This window comes from Misgurnus anguillicaudatus, chromosome 8, assembly GCF_027580225.2.
Source record: "Misgurnus anguillicaudatus chromosome 8, ASM2758022v2, whole genome shotgun sequence".
Taxonomy (NCBI): domain Eukaryota; kingdom Metazoa; phylum Chordata; class Actinopteri; order Cypriniformes; family Cobitidae; genus Misgurnus; species Misgurnus anguillicaudatus.
In genome coordinates, this window is record NC_073344.2 from 4,478,506 (window position 1) to 4,492,247 (window position 13,742).

General features: G+C 37.5%; 1 protein-coding gene across 2 annotated transcripts in view; it reads left to right on the forward strand.

Annotated features, from left to right (window-relative positions):
* Positions 1-13,742, forward strand: part of rab6ba (RAB6B, member RAS oncogene family a) — a 124,519-nt gene that overhangs the window by 89,843 nt on the left and 20,934 nt on the right. Inside the window, exons 3-5 of one of the 2 annotated variants that reach the window (XM_055212343.2) lie at positions 2,758-2,811; positions 3,091-3,217; positions 4,210-4,321. In XM_055212343.2, the coding sequence (XP_055068318.1) occupies positions 2,758-2,811; positions 3,091-3,217; positions 4,210-4,321 (293 nt within the window). The remainder of the gene's footprint in view (positions 1-2,757; positions 2,812-3,090; positions 3,218-4,209; positions 4,322-13,742) is intronic. The other variant, XM_055212344.2, reaches the window with a different exon arrangement.

Here is a 13,742-nt window from a genome sequence, read left to right on the forward strand (position 1 = left end):
TCACTATTCTGAAACAATAGAAAAAGATTTTTTTACTGAGAAGGGAGAAGAAAGAAGTGCTGTCAATATCTATGTCAAGAATCTTTGGAAGAGATGGGTTTTTAATTGTTTTTTGAATGTTGCAAGAGATGTGGCTGACCAGATTGCAGTAGGAAGATCATTCCACCAGCAGGGAGAAGTGAAAGAAAATGAGCGGGAACGTGATTTAGTGCCCCTTTGTGAACGTAACAGAAGGTGCCCCTCATTTGTTGAATGTAAGGTTCTGGATGGGTTGTAAAAAATGTATAAAGGTGTGAAAGTATGCCGGTGCGGTCCCAGTGAAAGTTCTGTAAGTGAGTAGTAACGACTTGTACCTGATACGTGCTTAAATCGATAGCCAGTGGAGAGAGATAAAGAGCAGAGTTACATGAGCCCTTTTGGGGAGTTTGAGCTGCTGTGTTTTGAACTAATTGGAGTGGTTTAATAGGCTGTACAGGAAGGCTAACAAAAAGACCATTGCAGTAGTCCAGCGAGATATGGCCGTATCTTCCTGATATTGTATAACGCAAAGCGGTATGATTGGCTGTCTTTGCAATGTTATAAGAGAAGGACAGTTCGTCATCAAAGACTACCCCAAGGTTTCTTGCCATTGTGAAATGAGAAATGGTTGTGTTGCCCATTTGCATGGATAGGTTGTGCTGTAGCGTAGGTTGTGCCAGAAAAACATGCAACTCTATCTTAGCGAGTTTCAGCTGGAGGTAATGTTTCTTCATTCAAGGTGAGAGGTCCTCTAAGCAGGCTGTAATGCGTGCTGCTATGGGGGAGATGGGATCATCTGGGTGAAATGAAAAGAAGATCTGTGTGTCATCAGCATAGCAGTGGCAGGAGAATCCATGTGCCTCCTGTGTATGATAGGTCCTAAGGATGTTGTGTAGATGAAGAAAAGGAGTGTACTAAGCACTGATCCTTGAGGGACCCCAGTGACCATCTGGTGAGCTGTGGGCACCCTTCCACGACACCCTGAAGGATCTCTCAGACTCCCTTTTCACACAGTAATTCCGGAAAATACACGTAAAACGTGTCTGGGTATTTTGCGGGATTAGTTTGATTTTGGTTTGTTCACACAGACAGTCTTTTTCCGGAATCTGTGTGAGCGTTCAGACACATCCCGGATAATTCCCGTATAGACACGTGAGGGTGTGACGTATAATGTACGAGTATTTGACGAGCTCTCTGATTTCTGCTTTGATACAGTTTTCAGACATTTCTCATCGTGATTGTTTATATGCATTTAAAACCCGCATTTTGAGGAGCTGAACGATATTATCTTGTTGGCATGACGTGCGGGTATTTTCGTTAATTATAGCTCAAATGAGCACGTGACGCGATATTCTTTTATGCTGCTGAATGATCTCCGTTTCAACACAGTAAGTAATAAGCTAACTTACATGATATCTGCTTCAGTCCAGTTTGCTGCTATTTCTCGTCGTGAATGTTGTAAATCCCTCATTTTAAAGAGTTGAACCAACTTCATGTTGCCATGACACGCGCGTCCTCACTACGGCACGTGCGTCATTGTTTATGCGTCTCATTTATCATTTCCTGATAACTGCTTCAATCTAGTTTGCAACATTTCTCGTGGTGAATGTTTATATGCACGTTATCTCTCGTTGTAAGGAGCTGAACCATAACTTGCGTTGTGATGATGACGCGCGCGTCCTCACTTCGACACGCCCTTTATGGCATTGTTGCGGCTTCTGTTCACACAGAGGGTTACCCGTGTATCTGACTAGGTCCTCTTTCCGGCAACGATCCCAGAAGATTAACGGAACGAGTTTTTGTTCACACAGACCCTTGTCTGGCAATTTTACGGGTATTTTCTGGGACCAGAGGTCTGTGTGAATGAGGTTAGAGAGAAAAGATCTATACTATTGGAAGGGAGTACCCGTGATCTCTAGCAATGATAGGGTCGCAAGTAGGATCTGATGATTGACTGTGTTAAAGGCTTCTGATAGGTCTAGTAAAATTTTGCAAGTGCGCAAGTAATTTCAGAAGTGCATTTGTACGGTAAATGCATCCTACATTTTGTCTAACAGTAGTGTTAGCAAACCATCCCTGATATCATTTATCAAAAGGAATAGATTAACACATGTGAAAATCCTTTATTACTATCATAAAGTCCCAAACCCATATGATTTTGTGTTTATGGTCACACGAAGTGCTGGGGCCTGTCCAGTTATCTATGGCTGAATTATTATTTCATTTCCAAGTCAGTGTATGTGCAAAAATCTAAATATGCATTAAAAACATGTATCCAGGCAAAACAATTTAATACGTGCAACATCCTTCTATATACCATCCTTCTATCTAGGAAGTGTCTTTGATCTAAAAAAGTCCACTGTTTTGAAGTCATATGATAGCTTTGTTATAGAAACAAACTTTCATGAAGTAAAATCACTAAAAACTTTCCTTCCGCTGGACAAAATAGTCCCTGAGCGACTGTTAATAGCAACAGAATGTTTCACATGTTTACGTTGCTAAGACTGGTTGCTAAGGGCTCTGTGCATTGATCATTGGGTGCAGCGATCATAGCTGTATTTTATCAGAAATAAAATACAAATATTGACGGACCAGAATCAAGAAATAGAACTAAACATTTTAATCCACATATTATTTTCAGATTATCAGGATGTTATCATGAACCCGCTAACCTTTCCCACCTAATTTCAGCATCTAGTTTCATTTGTTCTAACATAATGTTTCCTTTTGTCATAACAGGCGACAATTGGAATTGACTTCCTGTCAAAAACCATGTATTTGGAAGACAGAACGGTAAGCAGTCGACTATGTTCTACCACAGCAGTAAATCAAATGCACTCCCCTCTTTAATTTTAAATGATACCTGTCTAAATGATTATTGAAACTCTGGAACGTTTTTATTATACATTTTGGTTTGCTGATTGGTTCAATACATAACTGGAATATATAGACAGTGACCATAAGAGATTTTTTAGCAGGGCAGTTTGGTGTAGTAATAAGGTTAGACTCTGGATGTGTTTTGCAATTGTGTATATATATGTACTCAAGGGGCTGAATAATTTGACCGTTCAGTCTGGTTTTTCTGACTTGCAGGTTAGGTTGCAGTTGTGGGACACAGCAGGTCAGGAACGTTTTAGGAGCCTCATCCCAAGCTATATACGGGATTCCACTGTAGCTGTGGTGGTGTATGACATTACAAGTAAGTAGAACTGACACATACATACTTTAATATTTGTACTCTCTATGTAACATGCCATAGATCAGAAATGTTTTCCATTAACACATTTTTTTTACAAATGGCCAATATACTAGCCTACAAATAGAGCCTGCAGTACATTACAACCAAGTAGACCCCCAAATATATAAAATAAAGTAATGGCAGGTTAATTGTGATAAGAGTGTAACCTTAAAAATGCAGAATCAGAATCATATCTTAATTGACTCCTGTGAGATTAATTTTTTTTTTACTTATTACTTTAATTTACTTACTTATTGCTAATGAGTTACATTGAATATTTCAGTGCATTGACAGTAATGCACAGTGGGCAAGTTAGCTGCAATCAAAGTCCCTTTAGGGAAGTCTGTCCACTAGCAATGCCTCTAGACAGTTATTTCAGTCATGCAAGACTAAAGTCCTATCTACTTGAATAGATAAAGACACATATCTCTAAAATCACAATTAAACAACACATTTCTGACCAACAATTACCCTGACATCATCTGTATCATAACTTTTGTTTCTTGGGCTCAAATGTGCTAAAACACCTTTCTTAGGGGTTGATTCTGATACTAAGCATGTGCACAGGTTGGCAAACGCATCACATGACTCTGTATAGGGCCCCCCCAAGAAAATCTACTTTTTTGGATTGATGATTGGTTCTTTTAACTGGGAGGTGGGACTTCCGTTGCCAGAGCATAGACATATTGAGCATTGCATTGTCCCCCTATTCATAGTAATAGGAGTGCTCAATCTTGTTATATCCAATATCTTTGCTCCAATAGAATTTGGTATTTAATATCTAATTTGGAACCTTATGGAGAGCAATATATCAGGGAATTTTAAATGAGCGATTATAAGGACCTGTTATCAATCAATCTTTATATGTCTTTCAGAAATACATACTGTATGTGTAGATTACTTTAAAGCATGTCCTATACCCCTTACCTTTCACTCTGTTTTTATCTGTAAAGATGTTAACTCATTCCAGCAAACTTCTAAATGGATCGATGATGTCAGAACGGAGAGAGGAAGTGATGTCATCATCATGCTTGTGGGCAATAAAACAGATCTTGCAGATAAGAGGTAAGACGTCTCGTTCTGTTTAGTGCTCACTTATTGTCAGAGGCTTTTGTTATTTAGCAAGGCTGACACTTTCAGTAAAGAGATCCTCAGAAAACAAGGATTTTCTCACAGGTTGGTGAATAATAATAAAAAACAACCTGTAAAAACTATTTTTGGATGAAGTAGAGACAAAGAGTAAAGCGAGTTAAAAAATATATCAGATGAAAAATGAAAAAGAACAACAACATAAAACGCTCAGTTTAACACGTTAAAATGAAATGTGTCATAAATTTGCAGGCAGGTGCAGAAAGTATTCAAAACAAAAGATATTTATTAACAAAACATCAACTCAAAATAGAACTAAAAATTTGAACAAAAAATATAAATAGAAAAAAACAAACACAATAAAAAGTGTGCTTCCAACACAAAACACAACAAAACAAAACATGCAAAAAAAAAAAAACACACACACAAATGAGCACAAAAGACAAAGAGCATGAATTTAGATTGTGACCCCACCAAGCACAAGAACCAAGGCTACAACAAGACTGTCAGAATCCAAACCTCATGCTCAGAAGGGCTTTCAACTGGAAAAACCAACAAGGATGACAGGACCATGCAGAGATACATGGAACTTGCATATTGTAATAAATGGTCAGGGGTGAAATAGAGTTAAGTTTTATACAGAAATATTTTATCTATCAGCTCGTTCTGCATGGTTCTTGAAGTTCCAAAACACTGTGGCATTCTCGTGGGTGCTCCTTTAAACTACATAAACAACAATGTCAACCAAAACACAGAATTATCTGAGCTCTTGCTCTCATTATGCCCACGCAAAGCCAGCTCAAACATGGCACAAAATTTTGTGCAGTCTATCACGCATTTAAACTTTAAAACAGCAAACAGGGAAAACAATAAAAGTCATGCCTTACATTAGCATCCAGCTTCCAACTCCATTTGCCATAAGAAGTGGTGGAGCCCCCATACTGCAATCATTTGACTTCATTGGTCAATCTGGTCCAAGCTTCTTAATCTTTTATTTATTCTTCAACTGAATGCCTTTTGTAAGGATAAAATTTTATTTTCCTTCATCTCAAGATATTTCACCTGCTTCCACTGATTAGAACTGTAGACGACAATCTTATGAGACTCTGAGAACGATCCAATCACATGAGGTCAAACTCTGGGTTCACACCAGCCACATTTGAGGCGTCAAATTTGCGTCTACCACGTCTAGTTTGCCGCTTGAACATTTTGAGTTTACTCGCTTCATTCGCACATGAAAGCTGCACGTGAAATTCTAGTCATCGAGACATTCACGTGGATATTTGTGTCATGGGAGGGGCTTCTGCGACTCCGCTCGCTTTCTGTAATTACGTCACTACTAGAGCAAGCTCCTGATTGGTTAATGTGGTGCGGTTTTCTGCCAAAGTTCGAGATTTTGAACTCTCGAGTTTTTCCACGGCAACAATCAATTTGTGCGAACTAGACGTGCGAATGAGGCAGAATCGCATCTATTGCGCCACACAAAACGCCTCATTCTCGCCACGAGACCTCCAGACGCGTGTCAACGCGTCTTCACATTGACTTAACATTGAAATCACTCGCGCTTCACGCCTCTACTGCGGCTGGTGTGAACACAGCAAAAAAAATATATATATTGATTTGCTTACAGCATAAATGGGAGACTCTAAAACCAGGCTCTCTCAAGTTGTCTGTGTGTAGCACCGCTCCCCCACTTGAGTTCCGCCTTTTGTTTCTGATAACGTCACGTTATTATTTTGTTAACTAACATTTAAGAATCAATTCTTGACATATGTGAATCAATTGAGAATTGTCCACGTCGCATCGCAATGCATCAAAGAATCAATTTTTTGTCCCACCCTTAGCCGCCACTGACGTAATGACCATATGAATGTATGGTAACCCATACTCGGAATTTTACCTTTGCATTTAACTCATTCAGTGAATAGTAAACATGCGCACTGCAAGTCGTGCACACACACAGAGCAGCGAGCAGCTATTACTGCAGCGCCCAGGGGGAATAATATTTATAACAGTATATTACAATGGATCGCTCAGAATCACATATACTAAACAGCCACTATTTGTAACAGTTGAAACGTGTATGAAGAGGTCTGTTTAAAATCATTTTCCTAACCTGTAATGATCGAAATTTTGGACTGAAATTATTTGTCCATGTTTTAATTCAATGGAAGATTTTTCTGTGATGTGATGTCATAAATCGGATGCTGCCAAGCCAATGTAATGAACCTTAATGAAACACCAGAGAGAATGGACACTGGGACAGAATGTGTTAGATATGAGATTTCAATGTCAAATGCCTCACTGCAGCAAACAGATCACAGAACCCTGTTCATCAAACAAATTAAACTTTGTATGAAATCTCAGAGATTAATAAGAGAGTCATTTTTCTCCCTTCTGTGTATCCCAGAGGGTGATCAATGTTTGTCCCTCTCCTCTTCAATAATTATTTCCCTCTACAGTTTCATTCCTCATTGCACCTTCTTAGCACAACACCATTATCCATACTAAATTACAGTCAAAACTTAGAACACTATTTGGGACATCTGCACTAATAATAGGGGACATTTGAGGGGATAGTTCACCCAAAAATGAAAATTCTGTCATCATTTACTCACTGTCATGTTGTTACAAACCCGCATAAATTTCTTTGTTCTGATAAACACAAAGGAAGCTATTTTGAGAAATGTCTGTAACCAAACCGTTTGTGGACTCCATTTACTTCCATAGTATTATTTTTCCTGCTATGGAAATGAATGGGGTACACGAATGGTTCAGTTACAAATATTTCTCAAAATATCTTCCTTTGTGTTCATCAGAGCAAAGAAATTTATGCGGGTTTGTAACCACATGAGAGTGGGTGAGTGGTGACAGAGTTTTCATTTTTGGGTGAACTATCCCTTTAAGCACTGATTTAGACAGAATTGGGATCTCAGTATTTTTAACTAAAGCACAAGTTTCCATTGCCCATATGTGGGCATTACAAAGAATCATGTGCTCTGGATGAAAATATGAAAGGCTAATGGTATATGTGAAATATTTACAGTATTATGTACTGTATATAATTTAAGAAAGGAATAAGGTAAGGATTGTACCTGATGTTGCCGTAGTGGCCGTCCATCACAATTTTATGGATTTAATTTTCTTTTTTTACACTGAATTAGATGCCAGCATACCTTGAACCACAAACCATTTCCCAAGAAAGTTGAAAGAGGTCTAAATCCATAATAAAGGTGCAGCAGGCAGTGAAATGAGAAATTCTGCTTTAGTTATGTTTTTCAGCAAAGTAAATAAAATAAATCAGGTAAAGTGTCAAAATATATATACATATACATGGATAACTCACGCAAATCATAACGAGCAGCACATAACCAAATAACAGCAAAAGATAGCAATGTCACTGACAGATCTACACCAGAATGTAGTAAGGCAAAAAGGCATTTTACCTTCAAAAGAGCATAAAACTCACTCAAATGCAAGATTCACAAGCTGAGACTACCAAGTGTGGCTCATTGCTCATCTGTGGTCTGTAAAAACATTATTTAGACAGAGAATGAGATCTCACACATCATGGCGATGGGCCCAGATGTGACAGCAACTTTTAGTGCAGACAAAACCCTGAGAATAGCTTCAAGAACTTTGAGAATAGTGTCTGGGCTGTGTCTATGTAATTGGCTGACTGTTAGCAATGCATTATGGGTTAGTATTGTTTTATTAATTATAGCTACTCTTAATTTTAACCAGTAATTATTGTATAATCATTATGTGTCATTTTGTGTTGTTTTTGTGTTAAAATAAAACACAAGTTGTGTTAAAAGTAAAATAAAATGTGTTGTTTCAATAATAACAGAGATTATTTGGGACAATGGATTTAGGGCCCTATTTTAACGATCTAAACGCATTGTCTAAAGTCCACAGTCTAAACGGGCGTGTCTGATTTTGCTAATTTAACAACGGGAAAAATGGTTTGTGCACCAAGCGTACGGCCTAAAAGGGTTGTTCCTATTCTCGTAATGATTAATGGGTGTGTTTTGGGCATAACGTGCAATACACCAATGAGAGCTCTCATCCCCTTTAAAAGCCAGTTGCGCTGGCGCTATACCGATTTCCTATTTAGATGGTGGAATTTGTAAACTGAAAAACTAAGTGGAGGAAGAAGACCACCAGTTTAAGATTGATATTAAAATTTTTTGTTGTTTTCATTTGTATTGAAACATTTTTTTTGTATTAAAGCAACACTATGTAGTTTCCATGTAAAAATGGCTTACAGCTCCCCCATGTGGTTGAAAAGTGCAACAGTGCCTAGTATCAGACACTCTTCTGCAGGCAGGGGGAGGGGCGGGGCTGTGTTTCCTACCCTCCACCGCCACTTTCAGAGTGTGCTTGTAGCAGCTAGGAGGCTGCTCAGGTTGCAGCAACAGTACAATTTGTCCAGTTAAAAGTTTTTCTATCATTGAAATAATTTTAGAGACATTATTTAAAGGTAAAAAAACCTACATAGTGTTGCTTTAAAACCTTTAAAAGACGTTTTCTTTCAGTCATGGAAGTAAAATAACAGGCTTTTAATTGCTGTAAATGTATGGATAGCCTACATGATCTGTGTTATCTTAAAAAATGATTTACAAATATGCAAGAAATGGTTTGTACTCTAAAAATAGTTTATTTGTAACAAACAGGAGATAAAGAATTTACATACGTGTGGAGAGCCTTCAGCACTCGGACAGCGCTGTGATTGCTTTGAAAAGCATTACTTAAAAAAGTTCTCGTCTCATCATATCCACAGGTTCAAAGTCATCATATACAATAAATTTGTGGGGTAGCATTTAAAGAAAACTTTAAAAAATATATGCAATATTTGCATTGGTTTAAAGCAAAACGTTTAATTACTTACCAGGCTACATGTGAAGAAGCTCTTTATGCCTTATAACGTCTCATAATTGGTCCTCATTTATGTCCAAGAGACTCAATAATAATCTTTTACATTTTAATCCTTTGATTTTTCATATTTTAAAACGCTTATGTGCGGCTGCCCATCCATGTGATAAGGAAACGCACGTTGTTATCCGTTTATAGGCGCATATTACTAACGCGCTCATTAAATAACAAAAACAATATTGCGCCATTGACTTTAGACTTTAGACCAGGTTTTTGTTGGTCAGTGGCGCAGTCTATTTTAGTTGCCTCAAAATAGCAACGCGCCAACAATGCACCTGAACACAGCGCCCATGGGCGCAAAATTGGATGCAAATGCATTTGCTATTTAAAATGATAATTGCGCTGGGTTGAAACTAGCAAAAGACACTGGCGTTACGCATTGCGCTGCATTGTGCTGCATTGTGCTGCATTGCACTGGGTGTCTGATAGAGCCCTAAGTGTGTTGTCCCTAAACTAACACTAACTTATGTGTTGTTTTTAACACATTCGTTCTAAGAGTGAATTCACTGAAAATTTCAGGCTTAAACGAACAATTTCGCTCCTGAATCAGCCCTTTACTTCTTTTATAGGGTCATATAAATGCCCCAAGGAAAGCTTGTTCAGATATCAAGATTCTCAGTGAATTAAAACTTCAATTTTAATGTGATTCTCATCCTAAAGCTCTTGTGTGCTTTTTAGATTTTATGTGGTCTACTTTTTATAATATTTTATGGCACTTATGCATTCTTTTTAAAGTTTGAAGGTCTCTGTCTCTATTCACTTGCATTTCATGAAAAAAGTGTGGCCAAGATGTTTCTCACAGATATTCAGCCACTCACTTTTTTTCTCTTCTTACTTTCATTCTCCAACATTTTTGTCTTACAACAAATTAATCTCATTAACAGCATGGGCATACGTGGGTTTAGAACTGTGTTAAACAGCATTGATCAGGGCTGCGTTCCCCGAAACCTTCTTAGCTCTACGTCGTTCTTAAGTTGTACCTTAAGCTGTACCTCATCGTTAATACGTGTTTCCCGAAACGTTCTTAGTTACGTATCACTTCTGTAAGTCGTTAGTTCGGAAGGTTGGTCTGGAGCACTCTTAGCTTTACCTTATCCCACTTGACTCCGCTAGGGGCCATGACTGTGATAAAAGCTTGTGTATATTGCAGTCTATAACTAAATATCTATAAAAAAAAAAGTTGAAGTACACTCCGTGTTAAATTAGGCATTTTTTATTTAAAGAATAAAACATTCACATAATTAGACATTATTACACTGATGGTTGTACGATTTTTAATATTTTTTCCAAAGGAACATCAGCTTTAAACTATTATTACGGGCTAAAGAAACTATTAAAAAAACATTTTGGGTGAAGGAGTTGGTGAAACTATGGCAGGTAGCTATACAGCGAATCTTACTTAGTGCATTTCAAATCCGTTAAATCTTTAGTTTACCGGCTATTTTAGCTGCAATAAAACAAATCAAGTAAAATCGCATGCCACGGGAGCACATTCATCACAAAATCATAATTGTTGATTTTCCTAAATATTATTATTGATGTTAGGTCGACTTTGCATCAAAGTTTTTAATGTTAGGCAGCTGCATGCCATATTCTTTATAAACATTCAAAAGAAACTGCTCCACTTGATTATTGCTTGTATAAGGTCAACAAATTTCAACATTAAAACTAATCAAAGCTAAAATCTAAAGCAATCATAATATATATTTATATATCACATATTTTATGTTATACAGTATTTAAGATAAACAGACAGGCGCGGCTCCAGAAATGCGTCCATTAAGCATTACCCGCATTGTAAACCGCTTGCGCATCCTCTGTCCAAGCACATAAACGCGTGAACTAATGAATAACAATTTGTTTTTATTTAAGTGTAATGCCAAGCCAGGTGACTTGCACGACCCACCTTATTCCCCTGTGCAACGCATTTATTGGGAAATTATCCTTTAAAGTGAAGGAATAATGGATGCATTGGAGCAGTTTATGCATTATACTTTTGGACATGAAGTTGCGAGTTTTGCATGGGTTTGATATAAAATAAAATATACAATGTTTATATTTAGTTGTTTGCAATTTGAAATATTTTTACCAGATATTCCTAATAAATGTTACTTGAACTATTTCTGAAATGTTTCTTTAATAAATAACACCGCTCTCTCATAACGCAGCGAAGTACCTATTACATAAAGTGAACAATTGATTGTCGAGCAATCGATATCAACCTATTCAGCACCATCGCCATGGACAGCACCTGGTAACGTCGTACGTAAGAAAGTATACCTTAAGAAACCCGCTAAGGTACAGTTCGGGAAATACGCCTAGAAAAGGTAAACCTGTAGTAAAGGTTTAACTTAAGAGTCTTCGTAGCGCGCTAAGAGAGAACGTTGTCGGGAAACGCAGCCCAGTTCAGATCACACCATAAAGGGTTAATGGAGCCTCTTAAAATAGTGGGTATACTTTAAAAAATGCTGGGTTGTTTTCATGTGTTTCATGTATTAAAACAACCCACCATTGTGGAATGAAACAACCCAGCATAGGTTAAATTACAACCCAACGGGCTGGGTTCGTCCCTTTTTGACCCAACACTGGGTTGAAAATAACCCAGCACTTTTTACAGTGTATAGACCCTTTGCTGTTTGAAACGGCTCAATCACGTTTATTGTCATGTTTAACAAAAGCTAATAAAAGTGGTTCCATCGTGAAGGTACTCTGGAGATATATTGTATAATATATATGGTTTAAACTGATTCCATCTTGGCCTGTCTATAGGCTGTTTCATAACAGTAGTAAAGTCACAGTTGATTAAAGGCTTTATGCTCAGGCAATTTCATTTTCAGGTGGATGAGACTAAATTAGAAGAGACACAGAGATGCAATTTTATCTGTATTATGGTGGTCCCATGTCTCCGAGTTGCCTCTTATTTAAAATAAAAACAGGAATAAAAAGGGATTTGAGTTATTGAGGCAAAACAGAAATGCTGCTCTCCGCTTTTGCTTTATTTTTGTTTCATTTTGCAGGCAGGTGAAAGTTATAAGAGCTAATTTTATCAACAGAACTTTGTGCAGCATGTATAACAACAAAAAGAAGATGACATGTAGTTCAAAAAAATTTTTGAGGGGAGGGGGACAAGTATGACAACAACCAACCGGCTCACAGCTCAAGTATCACAGCTAAAAAGCGCTCGGCTGAAAAGACACCTGGCAATCGGTTTCCTCCAGGCGTTTAAAAGTTTTGGTCTGCACAACCCCTTAGAGAGTGGGAACGGCCCTTTTGGGCTGTGCGCCTGACGCATGGACCATTTTTCCTGTTGTTAAACTGGCAAAAGTGGATTCGGACATGCCTTAAGTGCACTTGCGCTGTGCGCTTTGGACCATGCGCTTGGGTCGTTAAAATAGGGCCCAATATCTCAACACATATATTTTACAATATGAAAAGATTATATTAATATAAGAATTAAGAGAAATTAGTGTGGAAATCTTGCATGTGAGAGCCAAGTTTGTTCTTCAGAGCCAAGTTTGTTCTCACAGATGGTACTGTTTTTGTATAAAGACACCCAACTAAGATAACCTACCCTTGAACCAGTGCAGTGCCAAAGCGAATGAGAAACATTCACCACATAACAGTCCCATACATAAATGTAAAATATCAAATACAAACATTTTATCATCCACTTTAAAGAATGTGATAAATACAAAAGGTTTTGAAAGGGGATTAAATAACAATGAATCAGCTTTTCCAAGGTCGAGATTTAGTGTGATGTTCAAATATGTACAAAATGATTAAAGTATACTAGTTCACCCATACAAGAAAATTATTTCATAATTTACTCGCTCTCATGCCATCCCTGATGTATACGACTTATTCCTTCAGTCGAACACAAATAAAAAATTTTATACAGTACATCATATTGTCTTCTTACATTCACCAAGTTTGAACATGTAGTTTAAATCTGTTTGTTTACATTTCATTTTAGTATAAGTATGCTCAAACTATTAAAAATTTTCTCTCTCAAACAAATCACAAACAAATTAATTGTATGTATTTATTTATTTAAAGGACAAGTTCGGTATTTTACACTTAAAGCCCTGTTTTCAGATTGTTTATGATGAAATAGAACGGTTTTGACTGAAATTTGGACATATGATGCTGGCCCGAGAATTTTCGGGTGTTTCTTGTATCACCTCCCACCTCTACAATGGGTTTATAGGTGCACAGGAACAATCCTTCCTAAAATGCATTAAACTTTAATTTACAAAGACGTGAAACTCACAGAGTGGTCAGGGGTGTTCACTGATGTGCTCACACAGAAATCGCAGCAAGATACGCATTCCAACAGGTTTTATTGTAGTTTTTGCCAACTCTATTGACTTGTATTCAGTTTCACGTCTTTGTAAATTAAAGTTTAATGCATTTTAGGAAGAATTGTTCCTGTGCACCTATAAACCCATTATAGAGGTGGGAG